The sequence below is a fragment of the Pieris napi genome, chromosome 8 (assembly GCF_905475465.1).
Source record: "Pieris napi chromosome 8, ilPieNapi1.2, whole genome shotgun sequence".
Taxonomy (NCBI): Eukaryota; Metazoa; Arthropoda; class Insecta; order Lepidoptera; family Pieridae; genus Pieris; species Pieris napi.
Genome location: NC_062241.1, coordinates 120281 through 143058, shown reverse-complemented (window position 1 = coordinate 143058; position 22778 = coordinate 120281). Strand labels below are relative to the sequence as shown.

Sequence of the window (22778 nt, the reverse complement as noted above, 5' to 3'; positions counted from 1 at the left end):
AATGATTAATGATCTTAACTGTTAGTTAAAGGGCCTCATAGCCTAGCGGTCTTATTAAGTGGCAGCTAGGTGAGGGGTACCGGGTTCGAGGGCAAGTTTTAATTTAATTTAAATTTGGAGGAGTACATGGAGGGCACGGTCGAATTTCTAAGGCAAGCAGTGAGTATGCTACCTAAGAAAGGAGACTGTGAAGGTTTAGACTTTCGAACGTAGCAATACGTTCTAGGCCGAGGATGGCAAAGTGCGAATTATAAAAATCTTATTCTTGACGCTGGCTAATGCACAAACCGTGCCAGAGCCATAAAGGAAAAAAAAACTGTTGGTTATGTTATGTATGCACTGTGTTCTGTGCGTTGTGCCCATAAAAAAAATGTTTATCCACCGAGCGCGGAACACCCCTGTGTTGATTTTTTTATTGAATAAGCGTATTCTATGTTCAGCGACCAGAGTTGTGTCCATATAAAAATTTAATATGCAGTAAAATGGGTAGGTAACTTCGTTTGAATGGATACATTTGGATTTGATATAAATTAAATATATTAAAATCATTTAATTTTATAGATACTTCGAAGGATGAAACTTTGGATCTATCGAGGCGTGGACTCAAGAAAATAGAGAAAGCTCCTGCGGAAGAATCAAAACCGATTATTAGTTTAATTCTAGATCAAAACGAACTACAACGTTTAGACAACATCGATACTTATATTCGCGTAGAAAATGTACATATCGTTTTACTTCTTAGCTGAATTAAAATGCTTTAAATGTAGTTTTAAAAGAACAACATTATTAAGTTATTCTTTAATATGAAATATGTAATGCTTTTTCTATAAAGTTAAAAATTAACCAAGGTAGATTTACACTATTTTGTAATTTTTAAAATGCTATATATTTTCCAGCTTTCAATATGCAACAATTTTTTACTGAGAATGCATGGGGTATCTCGTTTGACGAATCTCAGAATTCTCTCGTTGAACAACAATGGAATTTTACAAATAGAGGGGTTGAAAGATATGATCTATTTAAAAGTCCTTAAATTGGCTGGTAAGGAAGATTTGTATGTATTAGATTTAAGGTTGTATTAATATATTATTTGCTTTTAAAGATACTAATGTAAAAATAAATGTAGTTACTGATAACATACTGTTGAAATATTTTATTAACATTTTTCTCTCATCGCTATTTCTGCTTACAGGCAATAATATAAAATCAATAGAGCATTTAAACCACAATATGCATTTAGAACATCTGGATCTTTCAAACAATCAAATATCCTTTATAGCTGATATTTCTTACATGAAACATTTAAAGGTTGGTTTACAGTACAAATACAATGTAGTAATTTATGTTTTGGTAATTAATTTAGTAATTTACTTTATTATTAGCAACCTGAATCTTGCTCATAGGAATGAGTGCTTTAAATTTTTGTTTCAGCATTTAAACTTAGAACGGAATCGTATAATGGATTTACGTCAGTGTGATCGATATCTCCCGACACAGCTCAATCACTTGGGATTGGCCCATAACAACATTCCTGATCTGAATGAAGTGTCCTTCTTAGTACATTTGACTGAACTCGATAGCTTTACAATACAGGGAAACCCTTGTGTTGCGATGGCTGGGAAAGACAAACTGTATCCTTTTCCAAAAAAATTTGTTGTTTTATATATTTTGTTTAGTTAAAATTATGATTTAATAGAATGATTGATGTAAAAATATTCATATATAATGTGTTAAACTAGACAACAACTATGCTTTATATTCAGTGTATGTATTAATTACCCTATTTAAATGCAATTATTTTTCTCATAAATAGTCATTTGAATAGATAAACATCACTCGACAACTTTACAAGTATAATGTCCTTAGGTTGTTTGATTGTTCTTCTTTGTTTATATCATGATTCATATATTTTAGACATTTCGTTACTATCTTGCATTTGAAAGTTGGCTTGCATTTTTTTGGATTTGAAGAAATAGCTAATAAGATAATAGAAATAGAAGATAGTAAAACATTTACTAATTTACATACATCATCAGTGCGGATGTAAAATATAAAAATGTTATGAATGTCATTTTCTTAATAGAATTCAGAGGTTTCGATTACCGGCCGTTCGTGCTCAACTGGATTTTAAGCGTCAAGTCTATAGATGGTTTTATCGTCAGCGCAATCGAAAGGTAACCCACCGTATTGTAATGTTTATAGCGAGAGGCCAATTAATGACAAATACTGTGTTGCAGCTTGAAAGCCGAATGGCTGTACAGCCAAGGCAAGGGCCGGCACTTCCAGACGGGGCAGCACCGCGAGTTGTGCGAATATCTGTCCTCGACTTGCCCCCTCACCGCCGACGCGCTGGAGACGGAGGATCAGAGGAAACTTAGGCTTATACTGAGCAAGGTATTCATTGAATTTCTAAGAGTAAGAGTAACTCGGTTTGGATTATTAGGAAAATCACTTTTTTAATACAGTTGCTTAAAAAGTGGCGTATTGCAGGGACGTATAGCGTTCGGGATGTGGGCTATTATATACTCGAGCTTTTTCTTTATCTTTTCCGAACTAGTGCGTTTTCTTTCCCAAGTGTCAAAATAATGGCTATTAAAAAAAAACCAACCACGAAGTTTTTACTAAAAAATTCATAGAAGTTTTTATGATTTATGCAAATATTTCTAAAAAGAAGCTACTAATTTGTTTTAGTGTCAGATTTAATGATTTGATTCAATGAGTTAGGTTAGGTTTCATTTCATATTAATAAAAAAATCTACTGTAGACTTGGCTGTAGGAGCATAGTTCCCTTTGCCTACACAGAACGGGTGAAGAAAAAAATATCTCTGCTTATATTCTTTTACAGTTGGCGCCATTTTCCAAAAATGTTCTTTGCGAGTTTCGTTGCTTGTTAAGGTCGATTTACATCAAACGAACATAGAGCTAGAGCTAGAACAAGAGCATTCTTTCGTAATCTTTTAGTGTAAACAAAAGCTAGATCGAATGTTCTTTGCTCATTCGTGTCAATTCTGTGGTTAGTATTGGTATGCTTCGTTATGTCTGACTCTGACAGCGATATCATTATTGCAAGTGCTGCATTTATTATTTTGTCTCGAAAACTCAAAAATAAAAGAAGGAAGAGACGTTGGTGGGTTTTTTTAACTCTTCAACATTACATTCCAGTTGTTTTGCGATTTACCGCCAAGCATCTTGTTTGTAAGTTGTATTTTTATAGTTTTCATACGTCGGATCCCACAGGCATCTGAAATTGCCGTAGGCATTAATAAACATTTTTCTTGAGACCAATCCATAATTTAATCGATAAGATACGTAAACAATCGCTAGAACACAAGAACGCTTTGAAAAGACCGCTCAGTGGCGTGAGCACGTCCGAACACGCTAGAACGCTCTAAAGGTGATATCAGACGGTTCACTCGGATGATTGTTCACTCGAGTGAATGCTTCAGTTTTTTTCATTCTATGTTCACACGGCTTAGACGAAATGATACAGAAATGAACATTCATTGTTCTTTCTTTTAAATATGTCATCGAATGAAGTTGTACGTCTTGGAAGTAGTTTAATTTGTGATCATTTAATCAAAGAATTGACAAAAAAGAAGCAAAGAAAACGTCGACGGTGGTGGGTGCGACCATGGATTGAAAGAAGAAATTTATTAAAAAAAAAAAGTAATTTATTTTGATCGTTCCACTTGAACACCATTTTGCCGCATGAAAACAATATAATAACACACAGAAAAAAAAAAGTTATAACTTCGCCGACGTGATGTCCGTCTCCGTCTCCGTCCGTGAATCCGAATGAACGTTCTCTCAGTGTTCAGACCGTTCATTTCTCGTTCATTCGGAGTGGGAATGAAAGATACCGGATGCCAATATCCAACACTGTTGGATCGGTTCACTAATGAATTCATTCGGCACTCGTGTTTCATTTTTTGTTCAGACATTTCATTTCGAGTGAAATGTACCGAATGAAAGGTGAAAATGAACAAAAAATGAACCGTCTGATATCACCTTTAAGGTGATATCAGACGGTTCATTTTTTGTTCATTTTCACCTTTCATTCGGTACATTTCACTCGAAATGAAATGTCTGAACAAAAAATGAAACACGAGTGCCGAATGAATTCATTAGTGAACCGATCCAACAGTGTTGGATATTGGCATCCGGTATCTTTCATTCCCACTCCGAATGAACGAGAAATGAACGGTCTGAACACTGAGAGAACGTTTATTCGAATTCGGCCATTTTGTTTCGAGTCCTGTAGCCGACGGACATCACGTTGTCGACGAAATTATACCTTATTTTTTCTGTGTGTAACAATATAATATATTGTTTTCATGCGGCAAAATGGTGTTCAAGTGGAACGATCAAAATACATTACTTTTTTTTTAAATAAATTTCTTCTTTCAATCCATGGTCGCACCCACCACCTTCGACGTTTTCTTTGCTTCTTTTTTGTCAACTCTTTGATTAAATGATCACAAATTAAACTAATTCTAAAGGTGATATCAGACGGTTCACTCGAATGATTGTTCACTCGAGTGAATGCCTCATTTTTTTTCATTCTATGTTCACACGGCTTAGACGAAATGATACAGAAATGAACATTCATTGTTCTTTCTTTTAAATATGTCATCGAATGAAGTCGTACGTCTTGGAATTAGTTTCATTTGTGATCATTTAATCAAAGAGTTGACAAAAACGAAGCAAAGAAAACGTCGACGGTGGTGGGTGCGACCATGGATTGAAAGAAGAAATTTATTAGGAGCTTCCAATACATTGTTAAGAGAACTAGCCGTTGAAGATCCTGATTCATATTGTAATCATCTTCGAATGGATGAAAGTAAATTTGAAGAAAAGTTAAAAAAAAGTTATAACTTCGTCGACAACGTGATGTCCGTCGGCTACAGGACTCGAAACAAAATGGCCGAATCCGAATAAACGTTCTCTCAGTGTTCAGACCGTTCATTTCTCGTTCATTCGAAGTGGGAATGAAAGATACCGGATGCCAATATCCAACACTGTTGGATCGGTTCACTAATAAATTCATTCGGCACTCGTGTTTCACTTTTTGTTCAGACATTTCATGTCGAGTGAAATGTACCGAATGAAAGGTGAAAATGAACAAAAAATGAACCGTCTGATATCACCTTAAGACGTACGACTTCATTCGATGACATATTTAAAAGAAAGAACAATGAATGTTCATTTCTGTATCATTTCGTCTAAGCCGTGTGAACATAGAATGAAAAAAAATGAAGCATTCACTCGAGTGAACAATCATTCGAGTGAACCGTCTGATATCACCTTAAAGGTGATATCAGACGATTCATTTTTTGTTCATTTTCACCTTTCATTCAGTACATTTCACTCTAAATGAAATGTCTGAACAAAAAATGAAACACGAGTGCCGAATGAATTCATTAGTGAACCGATCCAACAGTGTTGGATATTGGCATCCGGTATCTATCATTCCCACTCCGAATGAACGAGAAATGAACGGTCTGAACACTGAGAGAACGTTCATTCGGATTCGGCCATTTTGTTTCGAGTCCTGTAGCCGACGGACATCACGTTGTCGACGAAGTTATAACTTTTTTTTTTTACTTTCATCCATTCGAAGATGATTACAATATGAATCAGGATCTTCAACGGCTAGTTCTCTCAACAATGTATTGGAAGCTTCTAATAAATTTCTTCTTTCAATCCATGGTCGCACCCACCACCGACGACGTTTTCTTTGCTTCTTTTTTGTCAACTCTTTGATTAAATGATCACAAATTAAACTAATTCCAATACGACTTCATTCGATGACATATTTAAAAGAAAGAACAATGAATGTTCATTTCTGTATCATTTCGTCTAAGCCGTGTGAACATAGAATGAAAAAAAATGAAGCATTCACTCGAGTGAACAATCATTCGAGTGAACCGTCTGATATCACCTTAAGCAACTGTTCGCGCGCTCTTGCGCCGTTTACATCAAGCGAACGAGCATTCTTAGAATATTCTATAGAATCTTTGCGAACGCACTAAGAACAACGAAAGAATGCTCTACGCCTGTTTACACTAGAAGAATTTGATGTAGTGGGGATAGAATGAGCATTCGCTCGTTTGATGTAAATCGACCTTTATATATCAAATATACATGAACAATCATACGAAATTAATAATAGTTTGTCTCAAACAGTAAATATGCAACCTAAAACTTCCCCAGTTAGTATAATAATCTGTACCAATTTCAACTTTATATTGAATTATAACTTTTATAAGAAATAAATGATTAGTGTTAACACGGAATATTTATTCCACATTCAAAATAAAAGATGATATTAAAGATATAAATTTGTATTATAAATCAATGACATTTCTATACGGCGATCAAAAGCGAACAAAACATGAGGAACGGAGGAGCGGTCGGCCCTCTCCCTCCCGCACAATCCACAAACCGGAATGCGCGTAAACATGCCCCCACGCGTTGAGAGCTCTGCTGTCAACCATCTTGTTCAACTGGTAAAGGGCAAATTCGGGAAAAGGATCTCCGGATCACTCCATTCGAAGTTAAGACGTCGGCGACTCGAACAACTCCATCTGGACCAGGGTGTAGCGCTACAATGCGGCCCAGCTTCCATTTGAGAGGAGGTTGATTATCCTCTTTTATCACTACCATCGTGTTAAGAGCCAAGGATTGCTTTGATGTTAACCATTTCGTGCGTTTTTGTAATTCTGAAATGTATTCTTTACTCCATCGCTCCCAAAAGTGCTGACGAAGTTGTTCTGTTCTTTTAAATCGATTTAATTGAGATTCCTTTCCTTGCCGTAAATCAGAAGTTGGAATTGCCGTGAAAGGTCGACCAATTAAAAAATGCCCTGGAGTCAGTGGGGTCAAATCTTCTGGTGTTGATGATAGGGGGGTAAGTGGCCGAGAGTTCAAAATAGCCTCTATTTGAGTTAAAGTTGTATACAACTCTTCGAACGTCAATTTACTATTACCTAATACTCTAACTAACTGATATTTAGTAGATTTGACTGCCGACTCCCATATTCCTCCGAAATGTGGCGAATACGCAGGTATAAAGTGGAAATTAATTCCTTCATTTATTAAATCATTAGCAAGTGAGTTAGAATTTTGCTTGAGAAAACTGGCTATTTCGTTGTAAGCTCCTACAAACGTCGTACCATTATCAGAGTAAATGTGTTGTGGCTTACCGCGGCAAGCAATAAACCGTCGAAGTGTAGAAATAAAATTATTACTTGATAAATCACCCACCAATTCCAAGTGCAAGGCTTTAGTAGTAAAACAAAGAAAAACGACGATATAAACCTTGACGATACGACAACCACGACCTTGACGACTAACGGATGCGATAGGACCCGCATAGTCCACTCCTACAGTCTCAAATGGATGTCCGCAAGGAATAAGACGATTTTTAGGTAGATCACCCATGAGAGGAGCATTTATCCGACCTTTTATACGTGTGCATAAAACACACCTTCTGTATACAGATTTAGCCAGGTTGCGACCACCGATTGGCCAGTAGACTTCTCTAACTGATGCTAACAGTAGCTGCGGTCCAGCGTGCATAAGCCTAACATGTTCATATTGAAATAATAATAGTGTAAAACGATGAGTGGACTGTAAAAACAAAGGGTGTTTTTTATTATACGAAAATTCTGAGTTATTAATACGACCGCCAACTCTCAATAAACTGTTTTCATCAAGAAAAATATTAAATTTTAATAATGAACTTTTTGAAGGCAAATTTTTCTTTTGTTCTAAAATGTTATACTCAGAAAATGATTCCTTTTGAACTACTCGAACTATAGTATTTAGGGACTCATTTAATTCAGTTTCTGTAAGAAAATTAGTTTCTGCTCGATGTCCTTTACAAGCTTTTATAAATCTCAATACATAAGCAACACATCGACGCAATCTAATAAAGTTCGAAAACCGTTCAAAGTTGATGAATGTAGGCATATCACATGAAACAAATGCGCAATTTTGATTACGTAATTCAGGCAATATTTCTAACTTAATAGCAGTAATGGGCCATTTTTTCTCGGGCAATTTTAAAAACGGTGGCCCTGACCACCACATATCAAGCGATTGAATATTTTCGACGCAAACTCCACGTGATAATAAATCCGCCGGGTTATGCTTGGACGAGACATGACGCCATTCGCAGCTACCGGTATTTTCTAAAATATCACCTACTCTATTGCGTACAAATGAATTCAATTTACTAGGAAGCATATTCAACCAACCAACCACGATAGACGAGTCTGTCCAAAAAATAGTTTTAGCAATTTTCACTCGCAATGATTCGCGAACTTTTTTATAAAGTTTTGCAGCAACTTGAGCACCACACAATTCAAGACGAGGGATTGTTATAGGTTTAATGGGCGCTACTCTGCATTTAGCGTATAATAACTGAACTGAAATATTGCCGTTACTGTCAGTGCTACGAACATACACACACGCACCGTATGCCTTCTCCGATGCGTCGGAAAATATATGTATTTCTAATCGCTCATATGAATCAATCAATACGCGTCGTGAGTAAACGTAAATTATTTAAAATGTTTATATTTTTAATGGCATTTAGCCCAGCAACTTGAATATCCGATGGTAAAGGATCATCCCATGAAATATTTTTTAACCATAAACTTTGTAAAATAATTTTAAATTTAATAACTATAACAGAAAGCAAGCCAAGTGGGTCAAATACTTGGGAAATTATAGAAAGCAACTCCCGTTTCGTACTTGCTTTCTTTGCAAAAGATGGACCAATAGGAAAATATAACTTATCTGATTCCGGTAACCATCCTAAGCCTAAGGTTTTACTCGGCTCATTACCGCCAACATTTAAATCATGCGTGGACTCGTTGGACTCTAAAACTAACTGAGGCTCATTAGATTTCCACTTCCTTAGTGGTAAGTGAGCAGAGGCACCCTTGCCTCTGCTCACTTCTAGTAAAGTCGTAATCTTATCACGAATATCACGAACTACATGTAAATTATCCCCACCACTCAACAACTCGTCGACATAAAAATCATGTAATATAATATCAGCGATTTGAGGGTCCTTACACTCGAGTCCTAATTGCTTAAGGCACCTGGTTGCAAGAAATAGCGCACTCGCGGTGCCATAAGTGACCGTATTTAATTGAAATGCTCTTAACGGTTGTGACGGATTATCACGCCAAAGGATAGTTTGCAAGTACCTATCGTTAATGTGAACGATAATTTGGCGATACATCTTTTCAACGTCGGCTAAAATCACGTACTTGTGTTGTCTAAACCTCAAAAGAATGGACACAAGATCGTCCTGAACCGTTGGACCTACCATCTGAATATTGTTAAGGCTTAAATTATTTGACGTAGGCGCACTAGCGTTAAAAACGGCTCTTAATTTAGTGGTCGTACTACTTTCGCGTAGTACGCCATGATGAGGAATATACTGACAATTTTTATTTAAATTAATGTCACATTCGGTCATATGACCTAACGACTGGTATTCAGTCATAAACTTACGATACATTTCGTAAAGTTTAGGATTTTTATTAAGTCTCTGTTCTAAAGAGAGAAAACACCGTTTCGCTCGCTGAAATGAATCACCTAGACAACTCGGGTCTTCTTTTAATGGGATTCTTACGCAGAAACGTCCGTCCGCTAAACGAGTAGTGGTTTTAACAAAATGATCTTCACATGATTTTTGTTCAAGTGAATAACTAGAAGAAAAATTTACTTCTTCTAAATTCCAAAATCGAGCTAGTTGACTTTGAATTTGACGATTAGAATTAATATCATCATCAATTAAATTTTTACTAACAAAATTGCACTGAATACGATTAGGTGGACAAGTTGAAAATAAAACCGTATCACAAATTGGACTGGAAACTAGCCATCCTAACCTAGATTCACAAAGTATAGGTTTATTGCAACCTAAACTAATTCTTTGCGATCCTAAAATGTTCCAAAAAACATCAGCGCCTAAAATTAAATCGATTGCCGCAGGCTTATAAAAATGTGGATCTGCCAGGCAAATATTAGATGGAATGTTTAAACTAGAAATATTAATTGCACGATTTGGCACACCATCCGTCAAGGATGGTAAAACAAAACAGTAAACATCACATGTGTAAGACTCATCTAAAGATTAAAACGTTAACCTACATCTTTTATTAATATGCGTGATCGCACAATTAATACCTTGAACGGTTTGATTAATTGGAACGTAGGGCAAATTTAGTTGTCTAAATATTTTTTCAGACATGAGGCTAGTAGTACTCCCTGAATCTAGCATTATGCGAGCGATAACTTCTCGATTGTTCTTATCGTACAACTTAACGAGTGCAGTTAAAAGCATAACGCCCGGGCGCATGCAACGCCTCCCGCGGCAGACACACTCGACGTTAAAGTTAACACATTGTTATCACTGGTGGCGCTGTCGACACGCTCACCATGTACTACCGGCTTCGTCTTATCTGGAATGTGAATTAATACCGAATGTTTTCTTTTACATATCGTGCAACCTGGTTTCTTGCAATTATTGGAAAAATGAGTTTTTGAAAAACAATTAAAGCAAACTTTTAATGAAGGCAATAATTGACAACGAGCTTCATTTGATAAAGATAAAAAATCAGAACAGTTATTTAGTTTATGCTCGCCTTTACATTTAGGACATACCAAATGATTTTTATTAACGATGGGCTTATTAGTCTGTAACGTCATAATTTTGTGACTGGGTTTAATTTTTGAATTTGTGTTGTGTTCAACTGAATCTAATAAAGTAATGCGAACACGTAAGAAATCTAATAAGTGTAAAAGTTCAATACGTGTGTCGGTGGGTAGCCGGCCTTTATATTCCTCCCATTCTCGGAATGATTTTGTGTCTAACTTTTGAGTAATTAGGTAAACCAATAAAGTATCCCAATGTTTAGTGGATTCGCCCAATGTATCTAAGGCCCTAAGGTTTTTATTTAATTGGTCAACGATACCCTTTAAATTACATGCTGTCTCCCGTGTGACAGGTTCAATTTTAAATAGTGCAGCAACATGATGTTGGATTAATAAGTTTTTATTATCGAATCTGTCACACAGTAATGTCCAAGCTACGCTATAATTCTTTCCTGAGAGCTCAACGGAAGATACTACCAAAGCAGCGCTGCCCTCTAGAGACGACTTCAAATAATGGAATTTGTTAATATCGTCTAGGTCGTCGTTGGTGTGAATTAGGCTCATAAACGTATCCCTAAAACCGATCCACTCGTTAAATAAACCGTTAAATTTTGGGATTTGAATGGTGGGCAATTTAACAGGACTAATTTTACCACTGTTAGAAACATTGCAAGTCTCAGCTTCAGAAGGAAGAAGAATTAAAGACTTTCTATAATTTGAGAGAATTTTTTGAGCTTGACTCAGCGTTTTAAAATATCTTTTTTCGAATTCCTCGCGCTCCTCCAAGACGTGTGTGACATCATCACAAATACACTCCAACCGTGTCTGAACGTCGTCAAACTTAGCATACAAGGAATCCAGTCTCCCCACACGCAATTCTAACTCACCAAAGTCGCGTTGTTCTGGCGGCGAACTCGATTCAAATGAACTTAAATATCCAATAAATGTCGTAACTTGCCCTTTGTAACTGCTACGCTTTTTTGTAAGGTCAGATATTTCCTTTAATATATCACTTTTCTCAGACATTATGGGAGTGGGCAGCAAACCTGTAATTATACAATAATATGCTTATATAAACAGTTATTATATAGTACTTAAAACACTCAGCTTATAAGACACTAAAACTAGGCTTGTATCAAGAAACACAACTCAAAACAAAAATAAAAAATGTTCATTAACTTTATTTTTCAATGTATTATAATTATATGTAATATTTAAATTTAATAAGATTATTTTGTACTAAGTTTTATACAAAAATAATAAAAAATGTAAGTTTTATCTACAAATTGTAATACTTTTATTTTCAATTATACAAAATACAAATTACTAATTAATTTTGTTACGTAATGATTAACAATTAAATATAAATTTCACTAATTCATTATTATTTTAACGAATGCTTCAAACAATATTATTCTTGACACAAATCAAAAATTATATAAGTAGTTAACTAAGTATTACAATTTAATAATATATTTACTTACAATATCACTCATTTTCGAACAAAGCTAAATTGTTAAGAAAAATTATATTAACAGTATACTAAGCACGTAGGTACAATTGTTCGATCAAAATTCAATAGTTATGATCATGAGGGTAGATAAATATTAACTTCAACCTTTGTTCTATTTCAAAATTTAAAACCTATATTATATCGATATTCACTAAAATAAGTGATAAAACGAAAATACATTAAAAACATTAAGTATACAGACTTTATTTCTCGGCACTAGTCCTGTAATCCTTTGTCTGGCTATGACCTCCACTGACCTCTAGCTTCCATTGGCATAAATGCACTGATTAATTTTAATATCACGGATATTATTTAATTTTAATATCCGGCTCGAAGATGACCAAAAATGTTAACACGGAATATTTATTCCACATTCAAAATAAAAGATGATATTAAAGATATAAATTTGTATTATAAATCAATGACATTTCTATACGGCGATCAAAAGCGAACAAAACATGAGGAACGGAGGAGCGGTCGGCCCTCTCCCTCCCGCACAATCCACAAACCGGAATGCGCGTAAACATGCCCCCACGCGTTGAGAGCTCTGCTGTCAACCATCTTGTTCAACTGGTAAAGGGCAAATTCGGGAAAAGGATCTCCGGATCACTCCATTCGAAGTTAAGACGTCGGCGACTCGAACAACTCCATCTGGACCAGGGTGTAGCGCTACAATGCGGCCCAGCTTCCATTTGAGAGGAGGTTGATTATCCTCTTTTATCACTACCATCGTGTTAAGAGCCAAGGATTGCTTTGATGTTAACCATTTCGTGCGTTTTTGTAATTCTGAAATGTATTCTTTACTCCATCGCTCCCAAAAGTGCTGACGAAGTTGTTCTGTTCTTTTAAATCGATTTAATTGAGATTCCTTTCCTTGCCGTAAATCAGAAGTTGGAATTGCCGTGAAAGGTCGACCAATTAAAAAATGCCCTGGAGTCAGTGGGGTCAAATCTTCTGGTGTTGATGATAGGGGGGTAAGTGGCCGAGAGTTCAAAATAGCCTCTATTTGAGTTAAAGTTGTATACAACTCTTCGAACGTCAATTTACTATTACCTAATACTCTAACTAACTGATATTTAGTAGATTTGACTGCCGACTCCCATATTCCTCCGAAATGTGGCGAATACGCAGGTATAAAGTGGAAATTAATTCCTTCATTTATTAAATCATTAGCAAGTGAGTTAGAATTTTGCTTGAGAAAACTGGCTATTTCGTTGTAAGCTCCTACAAACGTCGTACCATTATCAGAGTAAATGTGTTGTGGCTTACCGCGGCAAGCAATAAACCGTCGAAGTGTAGAAATAAAATTATTACTTGATAAATCACCCACCAATTCCAAGTGCAAGGCTTTAGTAGTAAAACAAAGAAAAACGACGATATAAACCTTGACGATACGACAACCACGACCTTGACGACTAACGGATGCGATAGGACCCGCATAGTCCACTCCTACAGTCTCAAATGGATGTCCGCAAGGAATAAGACGATTTTTAGGTAGATCACCCATGAGAGGAGCATTTATCCGACCTTTTATACGTGTGCATAAAACACACCTTCTGTATACAGATTTAGCCAGGTTGCGACCACCGATTGGCCAGTAGACTTCTCTAACTGATGCTAACAGTAGCTGCGGTCCAGCGTGCATAAGCCTAACATGTTCATATTGAAATAATAATAGTGTAAAACGATGAGTGGACTGTAAAAACAAAGGGTGTTTTTTATTATACGAAAATTCTGAGTTATTAATACGACCGCCAACTCTCAATAAACTGTTTTCATCAAGAAAAATATTAAATTTTAATAATGAACTTTTTGAAGGCAAATTTTTCTTTTGTTCTAAAATGTTATACTCAGAAAATGATTCCTTTTGAACTACTCGAACTATAGTATTTAGGGACTCATTTAATTCAGTTTCTGTAAGAAAATTAGTTTCTGCTCGATGTCCTTTACAAGCTTTTATAAATCTCAATACATAAGCAACACATCGACGCAATCTAATAAAGTTCGAAAACCGTTCAAAGTTGATGAATGTAGGCATATCACATGAAACAAATGCGCAATTTTGATTACGTAATTCAGGCAATATTTCTAACTTAATAGCAGTAATGGGCCATTTTTTCTCGGGCAATTTTAAAAACGGTGGCCCTGACCACCACATATCAAGCGATTGAATATTTTCGACGCAAACTCCACGTGATAATAAATCCGCCGGGTTATGCTTGGACGAGACATGACGCCATTCGCAGCTACCGGTATTTTCTAAAATATCACCTACTCTATTGCGTACAAATGAATTCAATTTACTAGGAAGCATATTCAACCAACCAACCACGATAGACGAGTCTGTCCAAAAAATAGTTTTAGCAATTTTCACTCGCAATGATTCGCGAACTTTTTTATAAAGTTTTGCAGCAACTTGAGCACCACACAATTCAAGACGAGGGATTGTTATAGGTTTAATGGGCGCTACTCTGCATTTAGCGTATAATAACTGAACTGAAATATTGCCGTTACTGTCAGTGCTACGAACATACACACACGCACCGTATGCCTTCTCCGATGCGTCGGAAAATATATGTATTTCTAATCGCTCATATGAATCAATCAATACGCGTCGTGAGTAAACGTAAATTATTTAAAATGTTTATATTTTTAATGGCATTTAGCCCAGCAACTTGAATATCCGATGGTAAAGGATCATCCCATGAAATATTTTTTAACCATAAACTTTGTAAAATAATTTTAAATTTAATAACTATAACAGAAAGCAAGCCAAGTGGGTCAAATACTTGGGAAATTATAGAAAGCAACTCCCGTTTCGTACTTGCTTTCTTTGCAAAAGATGGACCAATAGGAAAATATAACTTATCTGATTCCGGTAACCATCCTAAGCCTAAGGTTTTACTCGGCTCATTACCGCCAACATTTAAATCATGCGTGGACTCGTTGGACTCTAAAACTAACTGAGGCTCATTAGATTTCCACTTCCTTAGTGGTAAGTGAGCAGAGGCACCCTTGCCTCTGCTCACTTCTAGTAAAGTCGTAATCTTATCACGAATATCACGAACTACATGTAAATTATCCCCACCACTCAACAACTCGTCGACATAAAAATCATGTAATATAATATCAGCGATTTGAGGGTCCTTACACTCGAGTCCTAATTGCTTAAGGCACCTGGTTGCAAGAAATAGCGCACTCGCGGTGCCATAAGTGACCGTATTTAATTGAAATGCTCTTAACGGTTGTGACGGATTATCACGCCAAAGGATAGTTTGCAAGTACCTATCGTTAATGTGAACGATAATTTGGCGATACATCTTTTCAACGTCGGCTAAAATCACGTACTTGTGTTGTCTAAACCTCAAAAGAATGGACACAAGATCGTCCTGAACCGTTGGACCTACCATCTGAATATTGTTAAGGCTTAAATTATTTGACGTAGGCGCACTAGCGTTAAAAACGGCTCTTAATTTAGTGGTCGTACTACTTTCGCGTAGTACGCCATGATGAGGAATATACTGACAATTTTTATTTAAATTAATGTCACATTCGGTCATATGACCTAACGACTGGTATTCAGTCATAAACTTACGATACATTTCGTAAAGTTTAGGATTTTTATTAAGTCTCTGTTCTAAAGAGAGAAAACACCGTTTCGCTCGCTGAAATGAATCACCTAGACAACTCGGGTCTTCTTTTAATGGGATTCTTACGCAGAAACGTCCGTCCGCTAAACGAGTAGTGGTTTTAACAAAATGATCTTCACATGATTTTTGTTCAAGTGAATAACTAGAAGAAAAATTTACTTCTTCTAAATTCCAAAATCGAGCTAGTTGACTTTGAATTTGACGATTAGAATTAATATCATCATCAATTAAATTTTTACTAACAAAATTGCACTGAATACGATTAGGTGGACAAGTTGAAAATAAAACCGTATCACAAATTGGACTGGAAACTAGCCATCCTAACCTAGATTCACAAAGTATAGGTTTATTGCAACCTAAACTAATTCTTTGCGATCCTAAAATGTTCCAAAAAACATCAGCGCCTAAAATTAAATCGATTGCCGCAGGCTTATAAAAATGTGGATCTGCCAGGCAAATATTAGATGGAATGTTTAAACTAGAAATATTAATTGCACGATTTGGCACACCATCCGTCAAGGATGGTAAAACAAAACAGTAAACATCACATGTGTAAGACTCATCTAAAGATTAAAACGTTAACCTACATCTTTTATTAATATGCGTGATCGCACAATTAATACCTTGAACGGTTTGATTAATTGGAACGTAGGGCAAATTTAGTTGTCTAAATATTTTTTCAGACATGAGGCTAGTAGTACTCCCTGAATCTAGCATTATGCGAGCGATAACTTCTCGATTGTTCTTATCGTACAACTTAACGAGTGCAGTTAAAAGCATAACGCCCGGGCGCATGCAACGCCTCCCGCGGCAGACACACTCGACGTTAAAGTTAACACATTGTTATCACTGGTGGCGCTGTCGACACGCTCACCATGTACTACCGGCTTCGTCTTATCTGGAATGTGAATTAATACCGAATGTTTTCTTTTACATATCGTGCAACCTGGTTTCTTGCAATTATTGGAAAAATGAGTTTTTGAAAAACAATTAAAGCAAACTTTTAATGAAGGCAATAATTGACAACGAGCTTCATTTGATAAAGATAAAAAATCAGAACAGTTATTTAGTTTATGCTCGCCTTTACATTTAGGACATACCAAATGATTTTTATTAACGATGGGCTTATTAGTCTGTAACGTCATAATTTTGTGACTGGGTTTAATTTTTGAATTTGTGTTGTGTTCAACTGAATCTAATAAAGTAATGCGAACACGTAAGAAATCTAATAAGTGTAAAAGTTCAATACGTGTGTCGGTGGGTAGCCGGCCTTTATATTCCTCCCATTCTCGGAATGATTTTGTGTCTAACTTTTGAGTAATTAGGTAAACCAATAAAGTATCCCAATGTTTAGTGGATTCGCCCAATGTATCTAAGGCCCTAAGGTTTTTATTTAATTGGTCAACGATACCCTTTAAATTACATGCTGTCTCCCGTGTGACAGGTTCAATTTTAAATAGTGCAGCAACATGATGTTGGATTAATAAGTTTTTATTATCGAATCTGTCACACAGTAATGTCCAAGCTACGCTATAATTCTTTCCTGAGAGCTCAACGGAAGATACTACCAAAGCAGCGCTGCCCTCTAGAGACGACTTCAAATAATGGAATTTGTTAATATCGTCTAGGTCGTCGTTGGTGTGAATTAGGCTCATAAACGTATCCCTAAAACCGATCCACTCGTTAAATAAACCGTTAAATTTTGGGATTTGAATGGTGGGCAATTTAACAGGACTAATTTTACCACTGTTAGAAACATTGCAAGTCTCAGCTTCAGAAGGAAGAAGAATTAAAGACTTTCTATAATTTGAGAGAATTTTTTGAGCTTGACTCAGCGTTTTAAAATATCTTTTTTCGAATTCCTCGCGCTCCTCCAAGACGTGTGTGACATCATCACAAATACACTCCAACCGTGTCTGAACGTCGTCAAACTTAGCATACAAGGAATCCAGTCTCCCCACACGCAATTCTAACTCACCAAAGTCGCGTTGTTCTGGCGGCGAACTCGATTCAAATGAACTTAAATATCCAATAAATGTCGTAACTTGCCCTTTGTAACTGCTACGCTTTTTTGTAAGGTCAGATATTTCCTTTAATATATCACTTTTCTCAGACATTATGGGAGTGGGCAGCAAACCTGTAATTATACAATAATATGCTTATATAAACAGTTATTATATAGTACTTAAAACACTCAGCTTATAAGACACTAAAACTAGGCTTGTATCAAGAAACACAACTCAAAACAAAAATAAAAAATGTTCATTAACTTTATTTTTCAATGTATTATAATTATATGTAATATTTAAATTTAATAAGATTATTTTGTACTAAGTTTTATACAAAAATAATAAAAAATGTAAGTTTTATCTACAAATTGTAATACTTTTATTTTCAATTATACAAAATACAAATTACTAATTAATTTTGTTACGTAATGATTAACAATTAAATATAAATTTCACTAATTCATTATTATTTTAACGAATGCTTCAAACAATATTATTCTTGACACAAATCAAAAATTATATAAGTAGTTAACTAAGTATTACAATTTAATAATATATTTACTTACAATATCACTCATTTTCGAACAAAGCTAAATTGTTAAGAAAAATTATATTAACAGTATACTAAGCACGTAGGTACAATTGTTCGATCAAAATTCAATAGTTATGATCATGAGGGTAGATAAATATTAACTTCAACCTTTGTTCTATTTCAAAATTTAAAACCTATATTATATCGATATTCACTAAAATAAGTGATAAAACGAAAATACATTAAAAACATTAAGTATACAGACTTTATTTCTCGGCACTAGTCCTGTAATCCTTTGTCTGGCTATGACCTCCACTGACCTCTAGCTTCCATTGGCATAAATGCACTGATTAATTTTAATATCACGGATATTATTTAATTTTAATATCCGGCTCGAAGATGACCAAAAATGTTAACACGGAATATTTATTCCACATTCAAAATAAAAGATGATATTAAAGATATAAATTTGTATTATAAATCAATGACATTTCTATACGGCGATCAAAAGCGAACAAAACATGAGGAACGGAGGAGCGGTCGGCCCTCTCCCTCCCGCACAATCCACAAACCGGAATGCGCGTAAACAATTAGTTAGTTGAGTTTATTGTGTTTATTATTATATTTTATTAAATTGCTTAATTTTTTCGCTATTTCAGGCCCAGCAGCATCAACAGCAACTAAAAGATCAAAACCACAGCCCCAACAGACCCAAACTGCAGTCGCCTCGAATGCAAGGTAGCACTCGGCTCTACTTATAATTTCATTACACTTTCCCAGTATCGCATAATAACCTAGGTCCGTGTTAAGCCCGCATGACCCCGCGCCACGTGGGCCGATCGCCCGACCGCCTCAGCTCGAGCTACCACGCCGCCGTGTCGCGGACGTCGTCGCCTGCCCCCCAAGCCCCGACACACGATCTCATGTCCTTGTCCTGTTCTGAACTCCTCGCGAAGGACTCGGCCAGGGAGAGGCGAGGTAAATCACGACCGTCTTTTAGCGCGTCTATTGAAGCCTTTCCATATCGACAGACGAACCTGAAGTTCCAGATCGGCAACAACGACCGCCTATTCAGCGACACACCCGACCCGAGCCGCCTTCGGGGGCTAATCAGCCTCTGGAGGCCGCGTCCAAGATGGTTCCGGTCCCGGAATCCCTGATGAGTCCGGACTACCAAGACCCCATCTACGACATCCGAAGGCCTCGGACAGAGTTGCCCGAGAGCTCGGCGTCGAACGCTTCGTCGCAGACCAGCGACGGCCGCGCTCGACGGGACGAGAGCGGGAGCCGCAAGGGATCGCCGCGGCCGGGCGAGAGGTGAGAGCGGCCCGAAGAAGTGTTTTAATAGACCTACGAACGCTTTTCCTACTAACGGAACGTTTCAGCGCGTCGTCCTCGCCAAAATTAAAGACAAAAATGGAGCAGCGGGTCGGAAGAGCCGACGCCGAGACGGAAATCGCGAACGGACCGACGCCGGCCGATAGATCGGAAGCGATCAAGTCGGCGTCGAACCAACGACACCAGAAGAAGGCGAGCGTGGAGAACTCGGCGGCCACCACCATTCAACGCGTGTGGAGGGGCTACAGGAGCCGCAACCTCAACAGGGACACCGTGAGGATCCTGCACGCCATCCAGGCCGCCCGGGCCAGGCAGCACATCCAGTGAGTGTCCCGTCTCGGCGACCTCCGTCGGACGACCGTCGAATCGCTAACCGGGCTCGTCCGATTGCAGGCGGCTGACCTGCGACATGGAGGCCACGAAGGCGGCTCTCGAGAGCGAGCGCAAGATCCAGCAGCTGCAGATGCAGGCCATCAACGCCCTCTGGAAGAAGGTCTCCTCTTTGCAGGCGCCGGGTGAGTTCTCCCCGACCGACTCTTCGCGTCGGGTGGACCGGAGTAGGTCGACGATGAGGAAAATGTTTCCCGACGGTGACTGTGCAACTTTTCTGATTTTTAGAGGTCCACAAGCCGAAGGTCGATCTCGAGGACAACGCGGACGCGCTGAGGCAGCTGACCGAGACCTGCGGCAATCTGCAAGCTCAGGTGAGCCGATTTACGTTCGGACGAAGTGCGTGACGACGTTCAGCGGAACGAATGAGAATGTTGTGTCCAGGTGGAAGAGCTCCGGGGCAGCATCCGCGAAGTGCTTCGCTTCGTGTCTTCGCCTCGAGGGCTGCCGCGCGCCTCGCAGACCGACGTCACGGCCCTCGTGGCCTCGCAGGTTTGGTCCGTTTCGTAGTCGCGCTCGCTTCGCGCGTCTCTCTCTCTATCTAACCCGGCCGTGTTTTGCGACAGGAGGAGCTGACGAATCGGCTGCGGAGGCCTCGCTCCCTGGCGCTGAACGCCTCCTCGCCGCTCCCCGACGCGTCAGTACAGTTGGACCGTTTCAGACGTTCGTCTCTTTAAATATTATGCTAAAACGTTTTTTAAACTATTCCAGCGACAAACCCGAGGCGGACTCGATACGTTTAGAGAGAACGGAGTCGATCATAGAAGACCGGGGGCCGAGCGTGGACCCGCAGATCGAGAGGGAGATCGTCGCCGACTGATGAATCCCCGGGGCGAAGGGGACGAAGGGGCCGCCCCTCGACTCGTCCGAGGTCACGCGGGACGCGCTTTTTCGCTTATTTCTTTTCTTCTCACATTCCCAGGCCACGAAGCGAATACGGAATTCGCTAAGAACGGGCAGAAAGGACATTTTATATATTGACTGATTAATTTTAAGTTTATAATTTAAATAAGAGTAAGCGCACGCCTTTCACTAATAAGTTTATGAGAACCGACTCTCCCTCGGTGTCCATTTCGGTGCCGATCGGTCCCTCTTCATCGCGGCATATCCGCCGATTTGGTTTACGTGAATCTCTACGCTTTAATTAAGCCGCATTTATATTTATCTGACGTGTTGTGTTGTGATGCTCTCTGTCGTGATGGCTACTGTTCACATTGATATGACGTGTTATGATGCATTATGACGGTTTTTTGTATCAGTTCCGTCTTGACTCCCAGAGAGTTCACACATTTGCAATGTTTTTTCAAGAATCATCCGATTCAGATTCAGATTTTGAAGAAGAGTTGGAATTATTGGCGTTGGCAACGCTTCTAACTAAACAAAGAAAAAGAAGAAGATATTGGATACATCCCGTAAATAGAAAAAGAGAGAGCAGAGGCGAGTTTCATTGTCTCGTTAAAGAGCTTGAGAGTGATGCAGAAAAATTTCATCAGTATTTTAGAATGTCTAAGGCACAGTTTGAGGAAATTCATCGTTTGATTGAAGAAGACATCAAAAAAATACGGACAAAATTTCGTAAACCTATTGGAACAAAAGAAAGACTTGCAGTATGTTTAAGGTAAGATTTTTATTTTTCATATAAATCAATTATCTTCCTCAGAAAATTGTATGTCTGAATAATATGCCGAGAGACGAGAATCCTGTTGTTCCGAATCCAATGTCGATGCTTCCATTGGTGCTGTGAATGTCGGTGTGTAGGCGAAGGTTGATGTACTGGGGAATGACAGCATGGATGTGGATGTGTGAACGGGTGATTGCAGTCTGTTGTTGCGGCTGAGAAATAATCTGGCGAGTCACATTGATTGGCATTCTGCGGATTTGGTCTTGTGCTTCGAGGATGCGTATTTCGGCTTGTGATATTGCCGTGTGCAAATCTAATTTTATTTTGGACTGTTCGAGTTTAGGAAGTTTTTTTAGGGCTTTGCTCATGCTGAGAAAGAATAAGTCAGTTTCATCCATGTCTTTATCCTGGAGCTTGTTTTGTTGTTTTTGAAGTCGCAAATCATGCGATGATTTCATCAAATCGTATAATTCATGTAAGTTGGTTTTATTGCGTACAGGTCTGCTATAATTTGAAGAACTGGATTGTGGTGTTGGTGAGCGGTTATCTAATTGAGATTGAATGGTATCGGATTCAGATTCTTCTAAATTAATATCAGATTTTACTGAATTTGGCGGTGACTCAAGATTAGTTACTGTAGCCCGAGATTCTATATACGTCTGTAAAAAATTCATCTGCTCTTCATACTTCCATGGAATTATTGATTTAGCGGCCTGACCACTTTTTTTATTTTTACGACGTTTCATGGCGTTTACATAGGCATTTCTTAATTTTGTCCACTCATCTTTACATTTATCCGCTGAAACAAAAAAAAACATATTTTATTTTAATTACAGATTTTTGGCAACTGGAAACTCCTATCGGTCGTTGGCGTTCAGTTATCGCATGGGTTTTTCTACAGTTAAAATCATAGTCGAAGAAGTATGTACTGCAATATGGAAGAATTTGGCACCTATTGTAATACCCAAACCTACTGAACAAACATGGAGAGAGATTGAAAAAGGTTTTGAAAAGATATGGCATTTCCCAAATTGTCTCGGATCACTGG

At 37.8% G+C, this 22778-nt stretch overlaps 3 protein-coding genes across 4 annotated transcripts; 1 reads left to right on the top strand and 2 right to left on the bottom strand.

Annotated features, from left to right (window-relative positions):
- Window positions 1-65: 65 nt before the first annotated feature.
- On the top strand, window positions 66-21640 carry LOC125051503 (centrosomal protein of 97 kDa). 2 transcript variants are annotated; one of them, XM_047651848.1, is made up of 16 exons: window positions 66-486; window positions 562-719; window positions 897-1041; window positions 1193-1308; window positions 1432-1631; window positions 2091-2174; window positions 2238-2394; window positions 19041-19119; window positions 19192-19359; window positions 19425-19698; window positions 19767-20042; window positions 20113-20234; window positions 20338-20423; window positions 20494-20601; window positions 20676-20746; window positions 20821-21640. In XM_047651848.1, the coding sequence occupies exons 1-16, from the start codon at window positions 483-485 to the stop codon at window positions 20927-20929; spliced, it is 2157 nt and encodes a 718-aa protein (XP_047507804.1). In that variant the 5' UTR covers window positions 66-482; the 3' UTR covers window positions 20930-21640. The 2 variants fall into 2 exon arrangements, with proteins under 2 accessions (XP_047507804.1, XP_047507805.1); XM_047651849.1 differs by having other exon boundaries at window positions 67-486; window positions 19431-19698.
- LOC125051507 lies at window positions 6329-12489 on the bottom strand. Its single transcript, XM_047651857.1, has 2 exons — window positions 12393-12489; window positions 6329-11723 (listed from the first exon to the last, which is right to left on the bottom strand). Exon 2 carries the CDS (start codon window positions 11701-11703, stop codon window positions 10357-10359), a length of 1347 nt encoding a protein of 448 aa, XP_047507813.1. The 5' UTR covers window positions 11704-11723; window positions 12393-12489; the 3' UTR covers window positions 6329-10356.
- On the bottom strand, window positions 12583-19185 carry LOC125051508. Its single transcript, XM_047651858.1, has 2 exons — window positions 18647-19185; window positions 12583-17977 (listed from the first exon to the last, which is right to left on the bottom strand). The coding sequence occupies exon 2, from the start codon at window positions 17955-17957 to the stop codon at window positions 16611-16613; it is 1347 nt and encodes a 448-aa protein (XP_047507814.1). The 5' UTR covers window positions 17958-17977; window positions 18647-19185; the 3' UTR covers window positions 12583-16610.
- Window positions 21641-22778: the final 1138 nt, after the last annotated feature.